Raw genomic sequence first — 20,536 nt, forward strand, 5'->3', positions numbered from 1 at the left:
CGTACTCTACCACTCTGCACTAATAAATTAATTTCTTAATGAATTAATGTAGTCCTGTGGCCATAAATATATTTTTAAACTAGCTAAGAATCTGTCATAAGCAGCACAAAGAATCTTTTTGTTTAAAATGTGTTTTACTGTACTTTGAAACTGGCTTCTAAACATACTGAACGTTTCCATCAACTTGGTAATTCTCATAACCAGCTCCTGGTATACAAAATATATTAAACTGATGCTAAATATAAAACTATATGTGTATATACACACACACACACATATATATATAATGATTTAAAAAAAAAATATGTATCTGCACTCTGAAAAAACTCTGTCTCTGGCCTTGAGATCAAGGCAGAGGACATGTCTGTTTCTTGTCACTTAAGGTAACAAAGGACTTCAGGCATACAGTCAAAAGTTTTTAATCAAACTAAGGTTACGCATTGTATCAACATCTTAATGTTAAGGAGATCTTTAGGATGAAGAAAGTGTTTTAAACAAATATCTTGTAGTTCCCTGCAACATCAGTGCTTTTGGTTTTAGATGGTTAGTGAAAGTCTGTTGTGTAGTCAAAGCCATAAATGGGATGAAATGAGGTTTGCTATAAACAAAGGATTGATAAGTTGTTGAAAATTAATTTTGAGGAAAATGTCTGAAATGTTTTGCAGAGGTGAATCTGGTGCCGGGAAGACTGAAAACACTAAGAAGGTTATTCAGTACCTTGCTCATGTTGCTTCCTCCCATAAAGGAAGAAAGGACCATAATATTCCTGTAAGTTGGGATATTTTCTCATTTGTTTATTGCTCTTTTTGAAAACTACCATCTTTGCATTAAAAAACCCCAACTTTTTTATTAAACATAAACTGTAATATAATCCACATAATTTTGTCTCAACCATTATTTTCTCTTTAGTAGTGGCTGAAATGAGCAGTTGCATCAAAATTTCCAGTTAATGTTAGCTGTTTAACTTCTGTTGTGAAATTAAAAGCTTTATGCAAGCATTTTAACTAGAAACAGTATCAAAACTTTTTGATGCAGTAAATCTCAGTTTTCCAAAAACATAATTAACTTGGGCAATTCTTAGTGAATTTCGTTCCTACTAGATGCCGTTTTCAGTACTATATTTGTGAACAGGCTTTCTGTTATTTCAAAAATTAACTTGTAGATGGGAAAAATCATCAAGCTTAAAAGCTGCTGTAGACTTGCTATATCTGGAAGTCAGCAGCTAATAAAAGGCTCAGATTTTATTACATTAGAAGCAAGAGAATATACACTTATGTGGGAGAATCTTGTTTTTTTTGGTAACTTGTCACTAACTCTGATTTATGTAGAACTTTCTTCAGATTTACTGCCAGACTTCAAAATTTGCACTGAATTTTTAGCAATTCTTTGCTTTAGAAAATATGAATGGGTTTGAATATCTGTTGCTATGAGCACTTGGATCTCTTTGCAGTGAAGTATTAATTTACCTTTGCTACAAGCAAGTGTCTTGCTGTAATCAATACTGGCATACACCTGCCATTCTGCAGTAGTACCACAGGTGTCTCTGGTGATTGGAAGCTTTCAAACAGTATCATCTGATTCAGCAGCAACAACTTCTGTAACTTCTAGTGCATGGCACTTGACACATTCTTGAATGTCTTAACATTAAGACTCAAACTCCTGGAAAAACAGGAGGTGCCTTTTGACCAACCTGTGAATTAAAAAAAAAAAAAAAAAAAAGCAAAGATTTGAAGTGGGAGAGAAGGAAAGATTGCTCTGCAGGTGGATTTGGAGAAATCTAGTTAAATGTATGGGGAAACTTTAATCTTTGCTCTAATCAAAAGCAAATAATGTGACCTTGTGCGTTGATACTTATTCAAACTGTTGCTGGTTTATCTCTCAGAAAAGATCAAAAATAGTCTAAGTATTTATTGTGCAGACTGAGTGTGCTGCTGGTTGTGTGCATATCAGTTGCAGGCCTTAGAAGGAAGTTTCTTATGATTGGAGTGTCAGCAGTATTAGGTGTATGTTCATGGCATTGCATTGTGTGTTGGGAGAATACGTGGCTCTGGGGAATGCTGTTTAGAACATCATCTGTCAGAATTGGTTTTCTGTCTAGGTTGTGATTTATGAATATTCTTGGCTTTACTGCTGTGCAGCCTTGAACAAAACTGGCATTTTCTTCAATTTCTATAGGAGTAAAATTGCCTACAGCTTTTTTGGGGAGAAGGGAATTATGCAGAGAAGGGAATTGTGCAGAGTTTGTACCAAGTACTTCTAAATATACTATTGACAACTTGGAATACCTCAGGTTGAAAGAGACTTCTGGAAGCCTCTTGTCCAGCCTCCTTTCAAAATATGCTTTCCTTCAAAGTTAGACTACATGGCCCAAGACCTTGTAAAGCTGAGTTATGAAAATCTTGAGGAATGGAGATTATGCTGCCTCTCTGCGAATCTGTTCCAGTGTTTAACTACTTGAAGCCCTATTTTTGATTGTTTAAAAACTGCTCCGTGTTTGTTTGGCTTTTCTTGTGCTGTGTTTCCATAAGCACTTTATGCCACTACCTTTGCTAAAAGAAGCACCCCTTTTTGAGCTTTGTCGTCGTAACAATCCCTTTGGCCACCCACTGGACTTGGAGACTGATGCAGGCTCAAACTAGTGTTCTTAAAAAGTCCATCTGGCTTTAAATGTATCAGATTTCCTCCATTGTTTATTGCATAGTTGCATAACTGCTATGAAGTGAAGGCACAGAAAAGAAAAGGGAGAGCTGAGGTGGAAAATGTCAGTGAAGGGAAGGATGAGTTGCTCTTTTTAATGCAGTGTTGGCTAATGCCATTTAAATCACTGGTTGAACTGCAACTTAACTTCTCTAGTTACCACTGTGGTCAAATGGGATATTAGTGTTCATCTCAAAACAGTTTTGAAGATGGATGTAATCAGCTGCTTCATGAACCATTGATGACTGTCATGATGAAGACTGAAAAATTTTTATTCTTTGTAAACCATAGTTTAGGCATAGTAAGAAGAATCAGGTAGTGTCCTGAATAAAAGTTTGATACTTTGATCATGCACTTCACTCAATGCACTACCATAGTAAGCACTGGATTAAGCATATGTTTATGAAAAATGCAGAATATTTTGTGCAGCCAAAATGGTTGCAAAAGTTTTGAAAATAAAAATGAGTCTTCCTTGTTCTGTAACAATTCATTTTTATCTGTATATTGCAAAAAAAGAATGTCTAACATATACACCTAACACTCAAAAGTTAGGAAGTCTTTGAATTGGGGTTACATATGCAGCCCTAATATTCGTTAAAGAACTGTAGAGGGCTGGTGGTGATCCATAGTACCCATCTGTACAACCTTTGCATTATCCTGTGCACAGAGAGGATGCTAAATAGGCTTGTTAAAATAGACTGCTAGTCATGGATTTATTTTTATCCATCCTGTTACAAATAATTATCAGTGACATGCAAATTACTAAGACTGTTCTGCATGCTGCATGCGTTTGTTTTTTTTAGTGGTGCGATTTGTATGCTGATGAATGAATAATTATCTTCCCAGCACTGTTCTGAAGTCTAGGGTTAACTTTGTCTGTTTTGCCTGACGGAGTGCTGTAAAAGTATTACAAACAAATGTAGACCCGAGTTTGACACATCAGGCCGTGGCCAGAGTAGCACTGATGTTCTGCCATGTCACAGATGCTCACCAAATACATTCTCCAGCAGTGCTGATTGTGAAATGTTTGGCTTATGCGAGGAGCATCACGTAGGAGCTCTACCCATCCCTTGGACAGCTGCATCACGTTTGGCATTCAGCTTCTTGTTCATGAGACTTTTCTTTCCCAACGGCCCTCTTTCCTAATAGCTAGTGACTGTGTGCCTACAGAGGAGTCCTGCATAGCCCTTGGCATCTCATCCTCAGACAGGGATCCAGTGGGGAATGGAGTCAGTAACACATGGCAAGCACAGAGAGTGGAATTACAGCACTGAACAACCTTAATACTAGCATTTCCTAATTTTTGAGTGTTTGAATCTGTAGCCCCACTGTCTCATTTCCTGTTTAATCCCGAGGAATGTTAAAGGTATTGTCTTGGGCATTGTGCTAGGAAGTGTGGGTAGGTGGTGGTGGTAAAAATATAGAGCTTTAGTAATTGTGGGACTTGGCAGAGCTAGGTGAGACTAGGGTAGTCCCTTAAATTAGGAATAGAGGCTGCGCTTTGTAGAGCCAAGTAATGGAGGGGAGGGAGAAGTACTTGGCAGTGAGTTATAAACATGAGCTTTTCTCAAGACTGAAGGTGGGATGAAAGTGAGCCTGAATCCTTGTCTGTAGTGTGCTTGATTGAGAGTCAGAACTGATCCTAGTTGGCGTGTAGCAAGGGAGAGAAGATGGAAATTATCTGTTGTAAATAACTGAAAGCCTTAGCTTCACAACCAACAAATTTGAGCTCTAAAGAATTTGGGGGGTTGGGGTGCTAGTGTTAAGAACTTTGCTGGTAAATCTGAATATTTTTCCTGTGCCAAGCATATTGTGCTTTATTCAGTTGTTAACCATGCCATGTGTGGACCAGCTTTATAATGACAACAATTGTGCTTTAGCTTGGGCATCTCAGACTAAAGCTGACCCACACTGGTATCTGCTGGTCTGGTAAACTATCCCATGCTCCTAGGCCACACAAAGGAGACTCTCTCACCTTTACTCTCAATTATTCTTCTGTAGGCTCAGGAGGTTGTAGAGAAAGGGATATTTAGAATAAAAGGAGAGGAAGAGAACAAGGACAAGGAATTGGTGAGCATGGGGAGGAGACTGATGGGTCTAGAGAGGATTTTGAACAGGTTGAGCAAGGAAGGTAGGGAAGAAAAGGAGACTTCTAAACTGCTTAGCTTTGTGGCTCATCACTCCCCTGTGTACTAAGTGAGGTAGAAATGAGAGAAAAGAACAATGAAATAGCGTTGTTAATGGATGTGTTAGAGAGTTGCTTTAATATGGTTAAGAAGTGAATCTTAATTCTGACTCTTGGGTTCTGCTTTAGTTTATGAACTTTGTGGTTTTGGATGGGGATGGAAGACAGTGCAAAATACAGAAATAATTAAAAATAGTAATAAAAAAATGCATACATGGCTTTCAAAAGAAGGAAGAGTGCTGCTTGTCACTTTACTGCCCAGGGATTGCCATGAACTTGCATGTTCTACAGGCTGCCTGAGGTTGGGGGGTGCTCTTAGCTGTACTTGTAGACTATGGAAATACCTGGACTGCTGTTCATGGTCAAATACATGAAATCAGCAGATGTTTTCAATCATGCTGGTATGTGAAGTAGTTAAGTTCTATAAAGAACTGCATCCATCCACCACTGCTGTCTCCACTTCCAGTCATCCTGGTACTATGTACCTCTAGTTCAGATGAACAGAATTAGTCTTTTATTCACTTCTTCTCTCCCCAAAGCCTTCCCACCCTAAATCCCCTCTAATTTCACTACAATCCAGCTTTCATGGTGGTGCCATTTTAAGCTTCAGAAATAATTACTGGTACTTTCAGGTTAATGATTCCTTTCACTAACTGCATTTGCCTTTGTACTTTCACTAAAAAGTAATTTCACTAAATAGTGAAATTATTTGTTTTATTCACTTCAAAAGAAACATAATTGGGTTTGAAGTACAGGATCTTAGGTAGGCTTGCTCAGGCTAAAGTTCCCCTTAGTGAGGATTTCCCAGATGGGCTTTACATGCCCTAATTTAAACACAGGGAAGTTACATGTGTCTGATTATGCTTGGTTCTGTTTCTACTGCGGACAGAAATGGATACCCCAAGAGATTAGTTAATCTTGTCTTAAGATAAGCAAATGAAATGTCTCCTAGGTCTACCTATCCTTCTCCAGTGATTACAGAAGGAGGGGTAGCTTCATGCTGAAACAGTTAACATTTTTTTAGATGCCCGAGTTGTTTTCCGAGTAGGTATGATGCTGCTTTGCAAAATTCACATCACTTAGCTGAATAAGCCACACCTTTGCCAGCTGCTCTGCAGACCTCTGTCAAAATCTGTTATTCTGCACTAAAACAGTGCTAGTTGTTTAAAATAATAGACATAAATGGAGGAAGTGTGCATCTGGCTTGGTATGAAAATTTTTTGGTGTGTGTGTTTCACCACAATATTTTCCCCCTAAGCTCTCTGATGTGAAGCTCAAGATTATTAAACTTGCAGACTGAGCCAAGGAAATAATAATGAAATAGAAAATTTCTGCATTTCTGCAGAAACTGTGCAAATTCTAATTTTGAGGGGGTTTTGTTTTACCTTATTACATTCATTTTCCTTTTACCCTTCTTCCTGACAAAATTTGAAGATCTTCCAGTTTGTTAAAATTTTACTGCTTCTCAAGTGGATGATCATTCTTGAAAGAAAGAAACAAAACTTTTGTCTTGATTGCAGGTTTGCATTTCTTAAATAGTTGAAGTACAGTGCAAAAACAAAACCCCAAACTCCTCAAGTATTGTTTTCCTGTTGGTTCTTTCATAACCTTTTTTTATTTTTGAAGAATAATGATCATCTTATCCATACAAAACCACTTTGCAGTGACTAAGGCTGTAGAGAAAGTTGCTTGGTGTTGTGGGTTTATTTTTTGTTATTGTTTGGGAAAACTGTGGAAAGCAGTGCACAACTAATTAAACTGTTGCCCTTTTTCCTTGCTGCTCAAGGTCCAGCTGTCATCTTGAGTTTTATTTGGAATTAGTCTTTTGCATAAACACAAGTTTTAGTATTTTGCACATGCAAATAACTTTTCTAAAATTAATTTGAACAGTTTCTATGAAGTGAGTATATAGTTAACCTAAACCTACTGACATTTAATAATTTGGGATATAACTTACAGCTGGAATGCTTGCTTGCTAACATATGCATTTGTTTGTTTGCAATGAACAGCCCGAATCACCTAAACCCGTGAAACATCAGGCAAGTGTTTTTCTTTATGCTTTTAAAGTTATGCAGGCGAACTGATATATATTCTTCTATTTTCTGTCAATTTGTATTTATAACGTATGGGAAATCTTGTAGAGGTATACAGCTAATAGTAGACTTTAAATATTTAACTGGCTTTGAGAGAGTGGACTAGCGAACAGCTTACTAGTTCCTCAGCATTGCAAAGCACTTCTCACCATTGTAAAGTGGTGTTACTCTGTCCTGAAGCAAGAGGTTCACCCTCTCTCTGGCTTACCTCCAATATGCTGAGACAGTGCAGAACACTTAATATTGAAGTACTAAATAAGAGATGGATTAATGGAAACTACAAAATTCTTTTGATTAACATACTGTTTTGTCTGAATATTTTTATAGCTTCTCAGATAACCTGAAATCAAGTGTTTCCCCTGACTTTCTAGGATAAGTGGTGTGAGCGACGTGGTATCACTTGAGTGTTGCTGCCTGAATTAATGTTTCCTCATTTGAGCTTCAGCTGCTCTTATTCCTCAGGTTGGCTGGAGCCGCCATGCTGCCTGTTTCCTGGGCCCCTAATCCCTCTCTTCCCGTGGGCAGCAGTAATTGGTCTGTTCTAAACAGCCTTCTTGTATGAGAGTAGGAGTTGCAGTATTCCTACTGCTATGGAGCGTACTTGTGAAGGAGCATAAAGAGGAGGGTTAGGTGGAAGTTGAGGGTAAGACTGTGGAAAGAGATAAACAATTGCTGCCACGTGTTTTGCAAGATAAATGCTCCACTCTCTAACGTGGGATGGTAAGTGATGTCTTTGTCATGGGTATGAGTTTTTTAATAAAGAAAAAGCTTTGCAACAGCTCCCTATGGTGTAACCAAGGCTTGGTAACTGAAGAGGCTACCATGAGTTAGTTTAGCCGATTGTATTCTTTCCCTTACATTTTTCTGAAAGCTGACTGTAGTGCAACTTAAACTGTAGTGGGAAGGAAAATAATGAAAGAAACTTCAAGTTAGGTCTGGTATGTTGGAAGCAAAAAGAAATCACATGGACAGCTGTGATGCCTTTGCTAGCGTGTTGTAATTTGTTAAACCTCTGTAACCCAATCATGCGTCTGAGCCCACGGTCTCATTTTCAGAAGTTACAGACATTCTTAGTTTTTAACTTAATCTTCCCTCCTTGCAAACCTCTGTCAATTCGAAGGGTTTTTACTAAAATATTTCTCTGTTCCAAAAATAGATGGAGCAGTGTTTAGTTTAACCCTCCTTTTGCTTCAAGTTAGCATGTCAGGGTTGAAATAAACTGTTTGTTGGCAAACATTTTAAATGTATCAGTGGAAACAAGCTAATCCAGAAGTGTTGATATTGCGTAAACCATAATCATTAACATTTCTGTTTCAATGTCATTTTGAACTACAGAGTGGATCCCTGTTGTATGTGAGTAGCATGTAATTTTCCCTGCCTCACCCAGGCTTCACGACGAACCAAATCACTGGGATGCTGGTCTTTCTGAAACTGAGACAATAACCTGTCCTTATCTTAATGTTGACCTGCATGAAATATTGCATGACTTCACTTTTTCCACAATACTGCGATACTGCTTTTTCCAAGTTCTGTTTACATGACTATGCAGGAGATATGCCTATAGGCCAAATTTACACTCTTTCCCAAATGCTGAACGCTTCTAAAAAAGAGAATTGGTTTTTGGCTGTAAAGCAGTCCATCTAAAAAGGAAAGCTACTAAATCAGAAGCAGTTTAACATAGTGTGAGAGGTTTGCTGTTTCTTAGTGATGGCTATGACAAGTCTACTTGCCGAGTGCAAACCACAGAGGCTGGCTAGGCTGTGAGCACTCTGTTCTCACGGCTTTCACCCACATCTGAGGACCCAACTGAGTGTTTTCTTCAAATCCTCAGAGGTGATCGTAAAAATGAGCTACTAAGAACTTTTTGCATTCAGTTGGAGAACTTGAGTAAAATTATTTTATGATGCGTTGCAGAAGTTCCTTTGCACAAAACCAAATTAAGGTTATGGTACACAGAAGCACTTCAAAGCATGGACGAAGCGTGCCTGCAGTGAGATGCTTTCAAGTGGCACAGTGAAGTTCTGTGGAGAAGTCAAATTTTGAAGTCAGTGTGCTTTCTTTTCCAGAATAGCTAGAACTTGAAATGTAAGCTGTGACATGCTTGCTGCGTTTAATATACGTAATGTGGTTTATTTCAAGCTGTGTACAGCATGGTAAGCAAGCTTCTCATTTTTATACTTGGTGTCTTAGCAGGAGCTGACAGCATGGTTGGGAGAGGGGAATGGGAGGAATGGTGTAAGGAAATGCTTTCCCACTAGCTGATACGTTTACATAGGAAACTTTCAGAATATAAATCACAGATGTGCATATAGTGGTTATAACAGGTATCTAGTTTTTCTCCAATTGTGGATTTTTTTTTGTCAACTTAAAAGTGCTCATGAGAACTGTAATATTGGCAGACCTAACATATAGTGCGTAGGAACTGTGGCCTGAGTAGTTTTAGTGTGCTCTAGGCTGACTCGCACATTTATTTCTTCTTTAGTTACTTCAGAATAGAGAGAATATGTAGTCCCAAAGGGAATATATTCAGAAGTAAACAAGTTTTGAGCAGATAACTTGAGGTCACATTAAAGAATGAGCCACTATTCGTTTCCAGGAGGACTTGACATACATTTCAGTATACAAATAAAAGCCTCATTTAGGTGTTAACTAGTGAATTTTAAAAACTCCTGTGTAAGAATTTACCTCATGTGCAAGCCTTAAGAGACTTACGTTTCCCATTCTTTGATGCTCAGTCTGGGACCTTTATTCATTTATACTACAAGTAATTGGAAAAAGCAGGTTTGTGAACACAAATGTCAGTTCTTGAGACTACATTCCAGACAGCTTCACTTTTTTTTTTTTTTTCTTTTTTTGGTAAAACCATCCTTCAGAGCAGGAAGACAATATCATATTTTTCTATGTACATACATGTCTCCTGGGCTTATGGAAGCAGCACAGACTTTTTTTTGTTACCAGACATCCTCATGGACAGCAATTGTAAAAGCTGTTGTGCGGTTTCCTTAAGATAAGTACTTTAATTTCTACATCCATTGGCTTGAACTTAAGCGTTTAAAAAATGCATTAAACATACTGAGCAATGTTGACTGAATTGAGCAAGTTGAAGACGATCTTTGTATTTGGTGTTGCTCAGTTCCCACTATGCCATTCTGGCATGCTTCTTGAGTGCTTTCAGGTCAGAGATGTTGCAATGATATGAATGTCTGGCTGATTGAGAGTATTTCACTGATTTGAAAGTAAGTTTGAAAATGGGTATTCCAAAGTAGCTGTATTGTCAAATCACTAAACATGAAGTTTAAGAATAACTTTGCACTAAAATCTTAAAACAGTTAAATTAGTTTTTCCTCTTAAGTACTTGGAGTCTGTGCCTTATTTCATTAGCCCTAAATGTGAATTTTCTTTTCCATGTTCAATGATTTTTCAACGTCCATTAAGTCCTATTTGATCACTGCTCTGTTTGTGTGTGTATGTGTGTGTTTAAAAAAACAAAAAAACCAAAAAAAAACCAAACCACAAAACAACAAAAAAACAAAACCCCAAAACACGTTCTTCACTGGATGGAGGAAACTATCAGCGGATTTAGAAGTGAGGGGAAAAACAATAACCCCCTTCTGAAGGTGGTATCACTGCCACAACCTGGGTAAAATAACTGTCAGGAAGAAGCAGAATGTAGGAAGCCTTGATCACACGTGCACTGTGCTTAAGTCTGTTTATTTTTCTGTTTGTGTGGTTTTTAGGGGGAGCTGGAACGTCAGCTTCTTCAGGCGAATCCCATTCTGGAATCCTTTGGGAATGCAAAGACAGTGAAAAATGACAACTCCTCCCGCTTTGTGAGTTACTCCTTTTCTATTTAGAGTCTGTAAATCTTGATTAGTGTTTATGGAGAAATTCCCTTTTATCAATTTATCTAATTAGTATCAGAAGCTTTCTTTTTTCTTTTTCCTCCATGAATTCAGGTTCTCTTACAATGCTTTCTGCGTTGTGTTGGGGTCACTGAAGATGCATCCTCACTGGCTTTTGGCAAAACTTGCTTTAATTTCATCCAGTTTCTAACTTCAGCCATCTTTGAACTGACAGTAGTGCTCATAGTATAACAAATATAACTATGCCGTAGAGGTTAAACTGTGGCTTGTGTGCACAAATTACTGGTGAACTACTATAAAGTATGAAGGAATATGGCAACAACATAGAATTTGGCTAAATATGTAGCTGCCTTGTCAATAGCTATGACTTTACCAATTCATTGGTTTAGAGAGAACATCCTCAATTTTTAAAAAAAGCACAAAACTTGCATATAAAAATCTCTCTAAATTCCCATGCCCTTCTGTCTGACTGGTTTACTGAAAGAAAGTCAAAAAGACAGTATGACTTAATTCAAGGTGTTGGGCACTCTTGTAGCTGGCTGATGTTTTTGTTGGGTCAGTGCCTTCTATTCACATACTGTTTTGGTGGCAGATAACTGCTTTTGATGTGATCCATTATTTTAAAAACAGTGATGGAACTTGGGGTGAATAGCTATTTACCACTTCTTAAAACTTCCTTTCCTTTGAAGGTGGAAAAAAAAGCCATCCCCTGTTTCAGGGGAAAGATGGTTTTAATACAACTTTAAAACTGTATAGGAGGTATTAAATCTTTTTTCTTGTGAGAATGAAACTAAAATTTACAGAACAAATGAAAGATTTCTTGGCTGCCTCGATGTTTCAACAGTTGCTTGGATTTATAATATATGAACTCGGCTCTAGTGATAAGGACTCTGGAAAACTGTATGACTAAATCCTTTAAATAGCCTTTTCAATCAAGAAGGGAGAACAGAGTACTGTAGAAATTCAACTTTGATAATTTTATAGCTACATTATTTACAGTATTGCTTGATGCTTATATGTGTTGGGCGTAGGATTTATAATATCAGCAGGTTTCACTGCGCAATAATTCTACTTTGTTACACGTCTTGAATCCATCAAAGATTGTACTAATTTAATGAGGATACTTTTTTCCTAAAAGATGTTAGCATCTGGTTTGTATTATATTGAAGTCTGCGTTGCCATCATGAACATAATCACTCAGATGGCTCCAGCTCTATTTTTATAAAGGAGCAAGTATAATGCACTCCAGATGGTGTCATCTCATGCAGAAAAAATAATTTTTAGTAACAAACATTTTAAAACCTGACTTAAAAAATATATATCCTCCCACAAAGTGAGAAGTGCTGTTGTTCAGCCCATATAGGTTTGACAGTCTTTGCCATGCAGCATGAGGGTGCCAGCCTGTTATGCCAGGCAGGACTGAAATGAGGCTAGTGTCAAATCATATTTTTTTTTTTTCTTTTTTCTTCTACCAAAGGCAGTGTTCTCTTGTGTTTCAGGAAATAAAGTCTATAGCTTGCAGTAGATAGGAGAGTGGGCTTGCTGGGTTCATATTGCAGAGCTAAGTGCTTCCTTCTGATGTGGTTTTTACAAAGCCATGTACTTAGTGCTATAATGATAGTGTAAACAGAATTCAGTTGTTAGATGACCACCACTACAGTCTCTAACTGATAAATTAAAGATTTCATAGCAAGATTTGCCAGTGCTAGCTAAAAGGATGTATTAATATTTTGCTTTTAAGAAGATGAACTAGGTAAGTCACCTCTCTAGTATAGGCTTCAGTGATGACTGAACTTTGAAGCATAGAGTGTGTGGGTCCCCTCTTCTGATGTGTCAGCTCGTTTAATGACTGCATTCCCTCTCAATTATTTTTGTTCATGGAACTGGTAACTTGACAGCAGAAATTACATAACTTTTAAGGATTAAACAGAGTAAAGCGATTCTGAATTATATCAGAAGAAGGCACTGACTAGACCTTATGTAATACTTCATGTTTGTTTTCACATGTAAAATGGCAAATTCAAGCCATGTCATTCTAAGAAGGCTCTGTGGTACATGTTCTGGGTAAAAAGTTGTCAGCTGCCATTCTTGACATGCTAGTGCTGACACATGCATTGTATCTAGTCTGTTGGCTGAATTTCAGTAAAATGTCAGTTCATTCTTTGTGACAGTTAAATGTAGATTTCTGGACTAGTTACTGATAAAAAAGTATAATGCTTCAGTTACAAGCTGAGCTTTAGAGTGTTCTGTTTCTTCATACTCAGCAATCTGAGTTTGGATGCTGGTCCCCGACAGGGCATGCTTGAAAACAAGCCTTATTCCTTGGCATGGTCGTTTTGGTGCCACTGGCTTTTCAGCTAAACTGCAGATTAAGCAGTAGGGAGTGACCATTGAAGCTAACTTAAAGTATTCCACCATTTTTCTTGAAACTTGGAGAAATCACTTTGAGTTGAAGTTGTACAACCACATTCACGGAGCAGTTGCTTTGCTCTGAGACTGACATAAGGCTGGTAGGTAGGTTGTACCTTTCTCTGGATTCACTGGTGTGGTTGGGGGCAGAAACTTGATCACTCTTGTGCACACAAATCTTTTTCACGTGAATGGGCTTTATCAGGGAAGTCGAGAAGGGTAGGATATTCGGGTAAGAAGTTGCAATAGCTCACATGATTGCAGTGACTTGTTCCAGCATAAGTCTGCAGCATGGCAATATACCCCCCAGTATACGCTTACTAGGTCAGGTCATTGCTAGAATACATATATTCTACGAGCTTAGAGAGTCGAATATTTAACAGTACAGTCCCTGAGCTGAATGGATCTGCCAAACAGGAATTCACTTTAACATAATAATAGCACTAATCAGTCAGACTTGAGATAAGTGAGGATTTGGATACTGATGGTAAAAGTGCTTTCAGAAGGCCTCCGCAGAAGATATTAGTAGGTGGCTTTGTGTACGTACTGTCAAAAGCAGCATTTAGACAGTTGTTAGAAAACTGCTGTGATGCTCCCAGAACTCCAAAACCTGTTTGTATGTGGATAGAGGACTGTAGATGCTGGACGGAATGAAAATGGAGATCCCAGTGTAGTCATGGGGTGTTCCCACTGGTTTCTTTACATGTTTGCAACCAGGGGAATACCTAACAGTTTCATGAGCACAAACTTGAAATACAGTAATGGTGCTGTTAGAAGTGGTCCAACTCTAAGCCAGAGCCTGTTGTCCTGTTGGGAATGTTCCTAGCCAAGTGACAAATCAGATTGGGGAACTGATGTGGCTTAAAACTGGTATAATATATCCACTTGCAACCACTTTCTTTGCAAGAGCTGCTCTACATGTGGGAAGTGTGCTCTTTATTTGGTCCTTTGGAAAAAAGGAGATGTACATGGAAGGAATGGGTATGTTTTTTTCTCTTAGTCCTTTTTTAACCAACTGCTAGAAGAGAGGCCATGCAGATAGCCATCCTGGTTTTGGAAACAGAAGTAGAAGTGTGATAGGCTGGGCTGGGCAGTACACTGAGATTCAGGATTGCTGCAGATAAAGCACCTTTAGGCACCAATAAGCTTGCTATAGAAATATGTGCACTTAAAATCTCAGTGTTGCTATCAACCTTAGACAGCATGGTTTGTCAGTGCGAGAAATTGAGCTTCACTTTCAGAAAAGTTTTTCGTAAGTATGGATTACAAACATATCTAGAATACTAGTTCTTTAATCTTTAGAAAGTGTGTGTGTGCAGTATAACATATTCCATTGAAATGATGGCTGAGCACATTGAAGAGAAAAGATTTAATTTGAACTTGTGTGAAATGCTTGTTACATGAAGGGAAGTAGGATTATGTTTTTATATAGACAGCATTGTTGTCTTAATAAAAAATTAGTAATTAAAAAAAAATCTCTTTTTCTTTGCAGGGCAAGTTCATTAGGATTAACTTTGATGTTACTGGTTATATTGTTGGGGCCAACATTGAGACATGTATCCTACTTCATGCCACATCATTGTAAAGTGCAAGTTTCCCCGATTGTTTTGCTTCTAATCCTAGAATTCATTGGAATGCAGTGAAAGGTTACCACATTTCTACATTCCTTTGACAACATCCATCTCTTCCTTTGTTTCAAAATAGCTGATCAAATACCACAAAGTCAGTGTACTTCCTCCTGCTTAGAAATCAGATACTCTAAAATTTAGCACTTTGAAATCTGCTGGATTTTCAGACTAGTCTTAAAGACAGGGTATGTTAAATAAGGAAACCATTTAAAGTGTGCTTGCTTTATGAACATTTCTGGAAAATAAAAAAAAACAACCCTTCCTAATCAGAAGTTGAGCTACTGTGTTGTGCCAAAGCTTGCTTTTGCACTCGTCAGCACTGCAGAAGCAGCTCCCTGCCTGGAGGGAGGTGATGCTCATTATAAAGTGATAGAGCTGGAAGTGCTGGGACACCTTCTGTTTTCTTAGGTCTTTTAGATACCAGTGTAGGCTCAGTAACACAAGACCTACTAGCAATTAATACTGAAGCCTAATTCAGTTTTAGCTTTAAGGTTCGTTTTTTATTTATGATTGTGTAAGAACACGTAAAAATACTTGCACTGAAAGCCCTTCTCTAAAGTTGTTTTCTTTATACTAAAAATAATGTGTGTGTAATGTTTGGGGTTTTTTTTTTTAGTTTGTTTAGCCTGTTTTCTGGGGGAATAGCAATAGGGTGGTCATAAAACTATGAAATTGGAAGTCTTGGTAAACAATATTATGTGAGTATTAATCATAAACAATGTTGAAGTTAAGCTTTCATTCTATTGCTGTGAGTTAAACTGCTTAATTTTAAGTGCATTGAATGTTTATACAGCACAGGAGTGAAGGCAGTTTTTGCTTCTATGAAAGTTCAGGTGAATTGTTTTGCCTAGAGCTTTGTGAAAACAAGAGGACTTAACGCTTAGGGAATTTTTTTCTTCTTCACAAGAACTCATCCTTGCTTGTAATCTGTGCCATTTCAAATCCCTGTCCCATATTTGTTTTAATATATGGAATATCAAGAAATAAAAACTTAAATAACATTACAGCTTATGGCAGCGTATTAGACACTATCTGTTGCACAAGTTGAATTTGGGAGCTGTTTGAAGGCAGTGCAGATTGTATGTAGAAATGCAATGCTTGAAAGAAATGATAAATGTACTTCAGATGATAAAGTACTTTTGAGTTCAGGAGCTGCTGGGTTTTTGGTATTAAGAGGTCAGCAAGAACCTTAACAGAAGTAGTGATTGAAAAAGAATGGCCAGCTCCCCCTCTCACTTAAACCTCAGCTGATCCATTACAGACAATTGTCAGCTGCATGTAGCAGGGAAATGCAGTCAACATCCAAGAAATGATTTTGAAATTAGATGTGGGCTTCTACCAGTCTGAATTTGAAATCTCTTATTTAAAGTTACTGAAAGTTCGTATTGGACATAGTCCTGTTATTACTATTAAAAGTTCCATTTGGTCTTAAAGTCATTATGTAGCCTGCTTTGAAAGTTTTGTTTGCATTGGACATTTTTAAACAAAAATTGTAGAACATCCTTGACTAGTTATAATCAGACTTGTTGGAAAAGTCTCGTGCTGTTCGTCAGGCTAAAGATGAGCGGACATTTCATATCTTCTATCAACTACTAGCTGGAGCAGGAGAACACCTGAAGTGTAAGTTGAGAATCTCATTTTGTAAACCTGTTGCTTCTGCATGCTGTGTTTGTTATTTCAGTATTAACACAGTCACGTTTGAACTATTGTTTGGTCTTGAAACAGTGAGGTTTTAAAAGAAGAATGAAAAGCCAGGTGGCTTTGTTTTGAAATAACTTCTGTGTTTTATCATGCAATGGTTGCTTGACAACATACATTTCACGCAAACGGCTCCTACATGACAAAGTCCAGTTTGGACAGTCTCTGGCTGGGAGTCACTGGATTGAAAGTGCAGTGCTCCCAGCTGATAAATAACAAACCTGGTTAGCAGTGACAGCCATATCTCTTCTAGACCATGCCTTCAAACTGGGTAGAAAAGCAGCCATTTTACCAAAACGTAATGAAACCCTGAGGCTTTCTTCAGCCATTGCAGCACTATGTTGGTTATCTTCTTCTCTCCCCCCGCCCCCCGGTAGCTGGGAATTTCTGTTAGGTTGTGATAAGTGAAACTATATGAAGGTACAGACTTCAGAGAATTGATCCAGTCTTTTTCCTCCTGTATTAGATAAACTGGTGTTTAGCATTCTTGATGTGGTCATCATCAATACCTAACTCCATTTCTGTCTGTGTCTGTTACCTTTCAATAGAGATACTTCTTTTAGGATATTGCAAATAAGGATTTGAGATTATGCTGGATCTGAGTTGGGTAATGTTCTGTTTACAGGCTTAATGCATTAAAGAGCTAATGTAGGTTGCTACGGATAGGGATTCTGGGAATCTGGCTTCGCCTTCTAAGGTACACTCATATTTTTAGAGTTTCTGAAGCTGGTATAATGGCTTGTAGCCATATTTGAGGAACTGATTTTGTGAAGCATAGTTTGTGCATTTAGTGAGAAGAGAGTACAGGTGGGTGTGAACAGCATTTTTTAGCTTATTTTTCTCTTTTCCCCTTCCCCCCAATACAGCTGACTTGCTGCTTGAAGGATTTAACAATTACAGATTTTTATCTAATGGATACATCCCTATTCCTGGGCAACAAGACAAGGATAACTTTCAGGAGACTATGGAAGCCATGCATATCATGGGATTTTCACATGATGAGATCTTGTGTAAGTTATTGAGCCTTTTGGATCTTTAAAGTATACTTTTTTCTCTTGCACACACACTTGCTAATTTAATGTCATAAATTTAATGTTGCTTTGGTGTCTTGACAGCCTGCAGCAAATGTTTGCTTAACATGAGCTAGAGTTGAATTAAAGCCATTTGCCCAAAAAGTACAGTACAAACTTTATTTCCTTTCTGAACTCATACTTTGAATTTGGAAGGAAAGTGACACAAGTAACAGAAGAAAAATTTAAGCTGAGCCCTCTTGAATTAAACTGTTGCATATGTCTTTTGTTAACGCAGCAATGCTGAAAGTGGTATCTTCAGTGCTACAATTTGGAAATATTTCCTTTAAGAAGGAGAGAAATACCGATCAAGCTTCTATGCCAGAGAATACTGGTAAGTTGATCATGTTTGTATGGCTTCCTTTAACTTGCGCTGTAGTTTTCTTCCTGCCGTTTGTTTAGTGCATATCTTTAAAAGTACAGAGTGATCTTCTGAGCTTCCTTGATAGCATTCTGTGCCAAAAAGAGGCCATGAATATTGCAGTAATAGCTAATGGGCAATTATTAAAACTCTTCCCTTCCATTCTTGTAATGCAGACAAATTTAAGTATCCATCAACAGAATATATGCTGTTTGCATTGCTTCTAAACTTTGAACAAGTATTTCAGTTGTAGTCTTGTTTATTGCCATCTACAAAGACTTAAGCACTAGGAAAAAGTGCGTGCTTAAATCAGTTTGTTTTCTTTGGTTCTTGACAGCAGTTTTCTTGCCAATGATAAGAGCCCTGGAGCCAAGCACAACTTCCATAGTGAAATGGCTGAACATAAGAATGCTGTATTTAGAAAAACCTGATTTCTGAAGTGGTGTGGCAGCGAGACTAAGAATTTATCAGTTAGTACCTGCAATGCGATCAGCGTTTTGAGGAGTATATTTCTTACAAAGAAAAGATAGCTGCTGAAGCAAATATCAGGTTTTTAATTTAGTACTTCAGTGCCAGCCTTTTAAATGCTGTCATGAAAGTTGCAGAGTTGACATCAGGGAGAAGAGCAGAAAGAACCATCATTCGCAGGACCTGCTCCACATGCACAACTCAAATTCTTGTCTGTGTTTCGTTTCATAGCTGTCCTCAATTGCTGTGCATGTAGGTTGCTTGCAGTGTCCAAAATTTTTCCAATTTCTCAGGGTGGTGGCCTACTGCCCAAAAGTGTTCCAGCAAGCAGGTATGGATTAAAGTTCAATAGTCATTGACTTGGTATTTGGCTGGCAGTTGGCACTGAGTTTTACAGTGAGGAAAAAAGGTTGGGTGGGATTAGTTTTTGGGGCTTTTAGTGCCAGCTTGGATGGCTTGGCTAAGTCATTGTCCATTTAGAAGGTGAGATGTGGAAAGATACAGATGCTTCTTGCTTCCTGACTATCTTGACTTTTGTTGTATTACCATTATTTTTTGGACATAAATTCTGAATTACAATATTGGATATAAATATGTTGATACTATTGGATATTTTAATACTGGATAGAAAATTCTGAATTATAAAGCAAAGATGCTGAAAAGCTCTGATCATAGTTAAAGCATGCTTCTGTTCTCTTTTATTTAAAAATTAGTTTAGTTGGTTATGTGGTCTTTGTTATTGTATCTTTCTGAAGACACTGAGTGAAACTGGTCTCTCCCTTCTTGTCATCTGTATTGTCACACCTCACTGTAATGGGTTTCCCTAGCATACTCCAGAGAAACAAGTGTCTTGATAGCGATTCATCTCATTTAGAGGCATGGGTCTGAAATGGGTCAGGTTAGTGCCTCCATAGATGGGAAGGAATTTGTTTGGGTACTGGAGATGTGAACCTATTCAAAGAATATGGAAAGCAAGTTCTACCCTATAGATAATAAACATACATAAACAAATACTGGTTTCAAGTATAGATACAAGAGATGGCAAGAAAGCCATATAGCCTTCATGGATGAAGAGGGAGAAGCTGTATTTAAAGAACCATTTCATGCTTACCAGATTTGGAAGAAGCTTTTCTGCTGAAAGGGCAGAGGGTCATAAGCAATCTCATAAAGTTCATGCTTCAACTATAATACAAGCTTTTCAGTATCTTTGCTTTTATAATAATTCAGAATTTTATATCCAAAACCCGATAGAAATAAAGCACATCAGGATAGTCAGGGCTTTCTACAATTGCACCTTTTAAATGGACCTCCTCAGTTATAAACAAAGAAGATGAATTACTTTTTTTTTTTTTTTTAAAGTGCAAGGTAAATCAAGCTGAAATAGTGTAAACCAGTCCTACCCTTAGAAGTGATAGAACTTTGACTTGAAAAGATTTTGTTTCCTTCAGTCAAACCTCTGAAATGCTGACTACAGCCTCCTTCAGTGTCTGAATTGGATGTGATTTTTTTTTTTTAGTATTACCTCTGCTATGGTTTATTGTTACTATTTTTACCTAAGCTATGGTTTATTACAAACTGGAAAGGCAGGGACAATAAATTCCATGTCACAGGTTCATGAAAGAGGAGCTGGGTGTACTGTTTGCAGTACTGGATGGGGAGGGAAAAATACCTCCTTCCTTAAAAATCGTTAATATCCTTTATATGGTATCCATTATGCCACAGTACCAAGCTTATGCTCATAGCTACTTAATGTTTTCAAGTTGTTCTTGCTTTTTTTAAAGATCCTGACAGCACTTGCTACTTGACACCTAAGGTTGTAAGTTTTATCTGATGTACTGATGTATATTTTTAAACTCAAAGCACAGAAATGCTCCTGTATGTAGTTAAAGTGAAAGGAGTGCTCAATTTGTGACGCTACCCTAATTTCACTGCTTAAGTTGTGTGTTGATTCATGAACCCTGCTAATGAATATATGGCCAGACAGAGAATCTCAACATTTAAGAGCAAGTACTACTGTTTTTAATACCGGGGGGGGGGGGGGGGGGGAGGAGAAGGATATGTTTG

General features: G+C 37.8%; 1 protein-coding gene across 2 annotated transcripts in view; it reads left to right on the forward strand.

Moving 5' to 3' along the window:
• The window catches only part of MYH10 (myosin, heavy chain 10, non-muscle), a 100,267-nt gene that overhangs the window by 46,957 nt on the left and 32,774 nt on the right, over positions 1-20,536 (forward strand). Inside the window, exons 4-9 of one of the 2 annotated variants that reach the window (XM_010579443.1) lie at positions 666-792; positions 10,713-10,805; positions 14,740-14,803; positions 16,397-16,495; positions 17,440-17,583; positions 17,882-17,977. In XM_010579443.1, coding sequence (XP_010577745.1) covers positions 666-792; positions 10,713-10,805; positions 14,740-14,803; positions 16,397-16,495; positions 17,440-17,583; positions 17,882-17,977 — 623 coding nt within the window. The remainder of the gene's footprint in view (positions 1-665; positions 793-10,712; positions 10,806-14,739; positions 14,804-16,396; positions 16,496-17,439; positions 17,584-17,881; positions 17,978-20,536) is intronic. The other variant, XM_010579444.1, reaches the window with a different exon arrangement.

The sequence above is a fragment of the Haliaeetus leucocephalus genome, unplaced genomic scaffold (genome assembly GCF_000737465.1).
Source record: "Haliaeetus leucocephalus isolate CR32 unplaced genomic scaffold, Haliaeetus_leucocephalus-4.0 Scaffold657, whole genome shotgun sequence".
Classification (NCBI taxonomy): Eukaryota; Metazoa; Chordata; class Aves; order Accipitriformes; family Accipitridae; genus Haliaeetus; species Haliaeetus leucocephalus.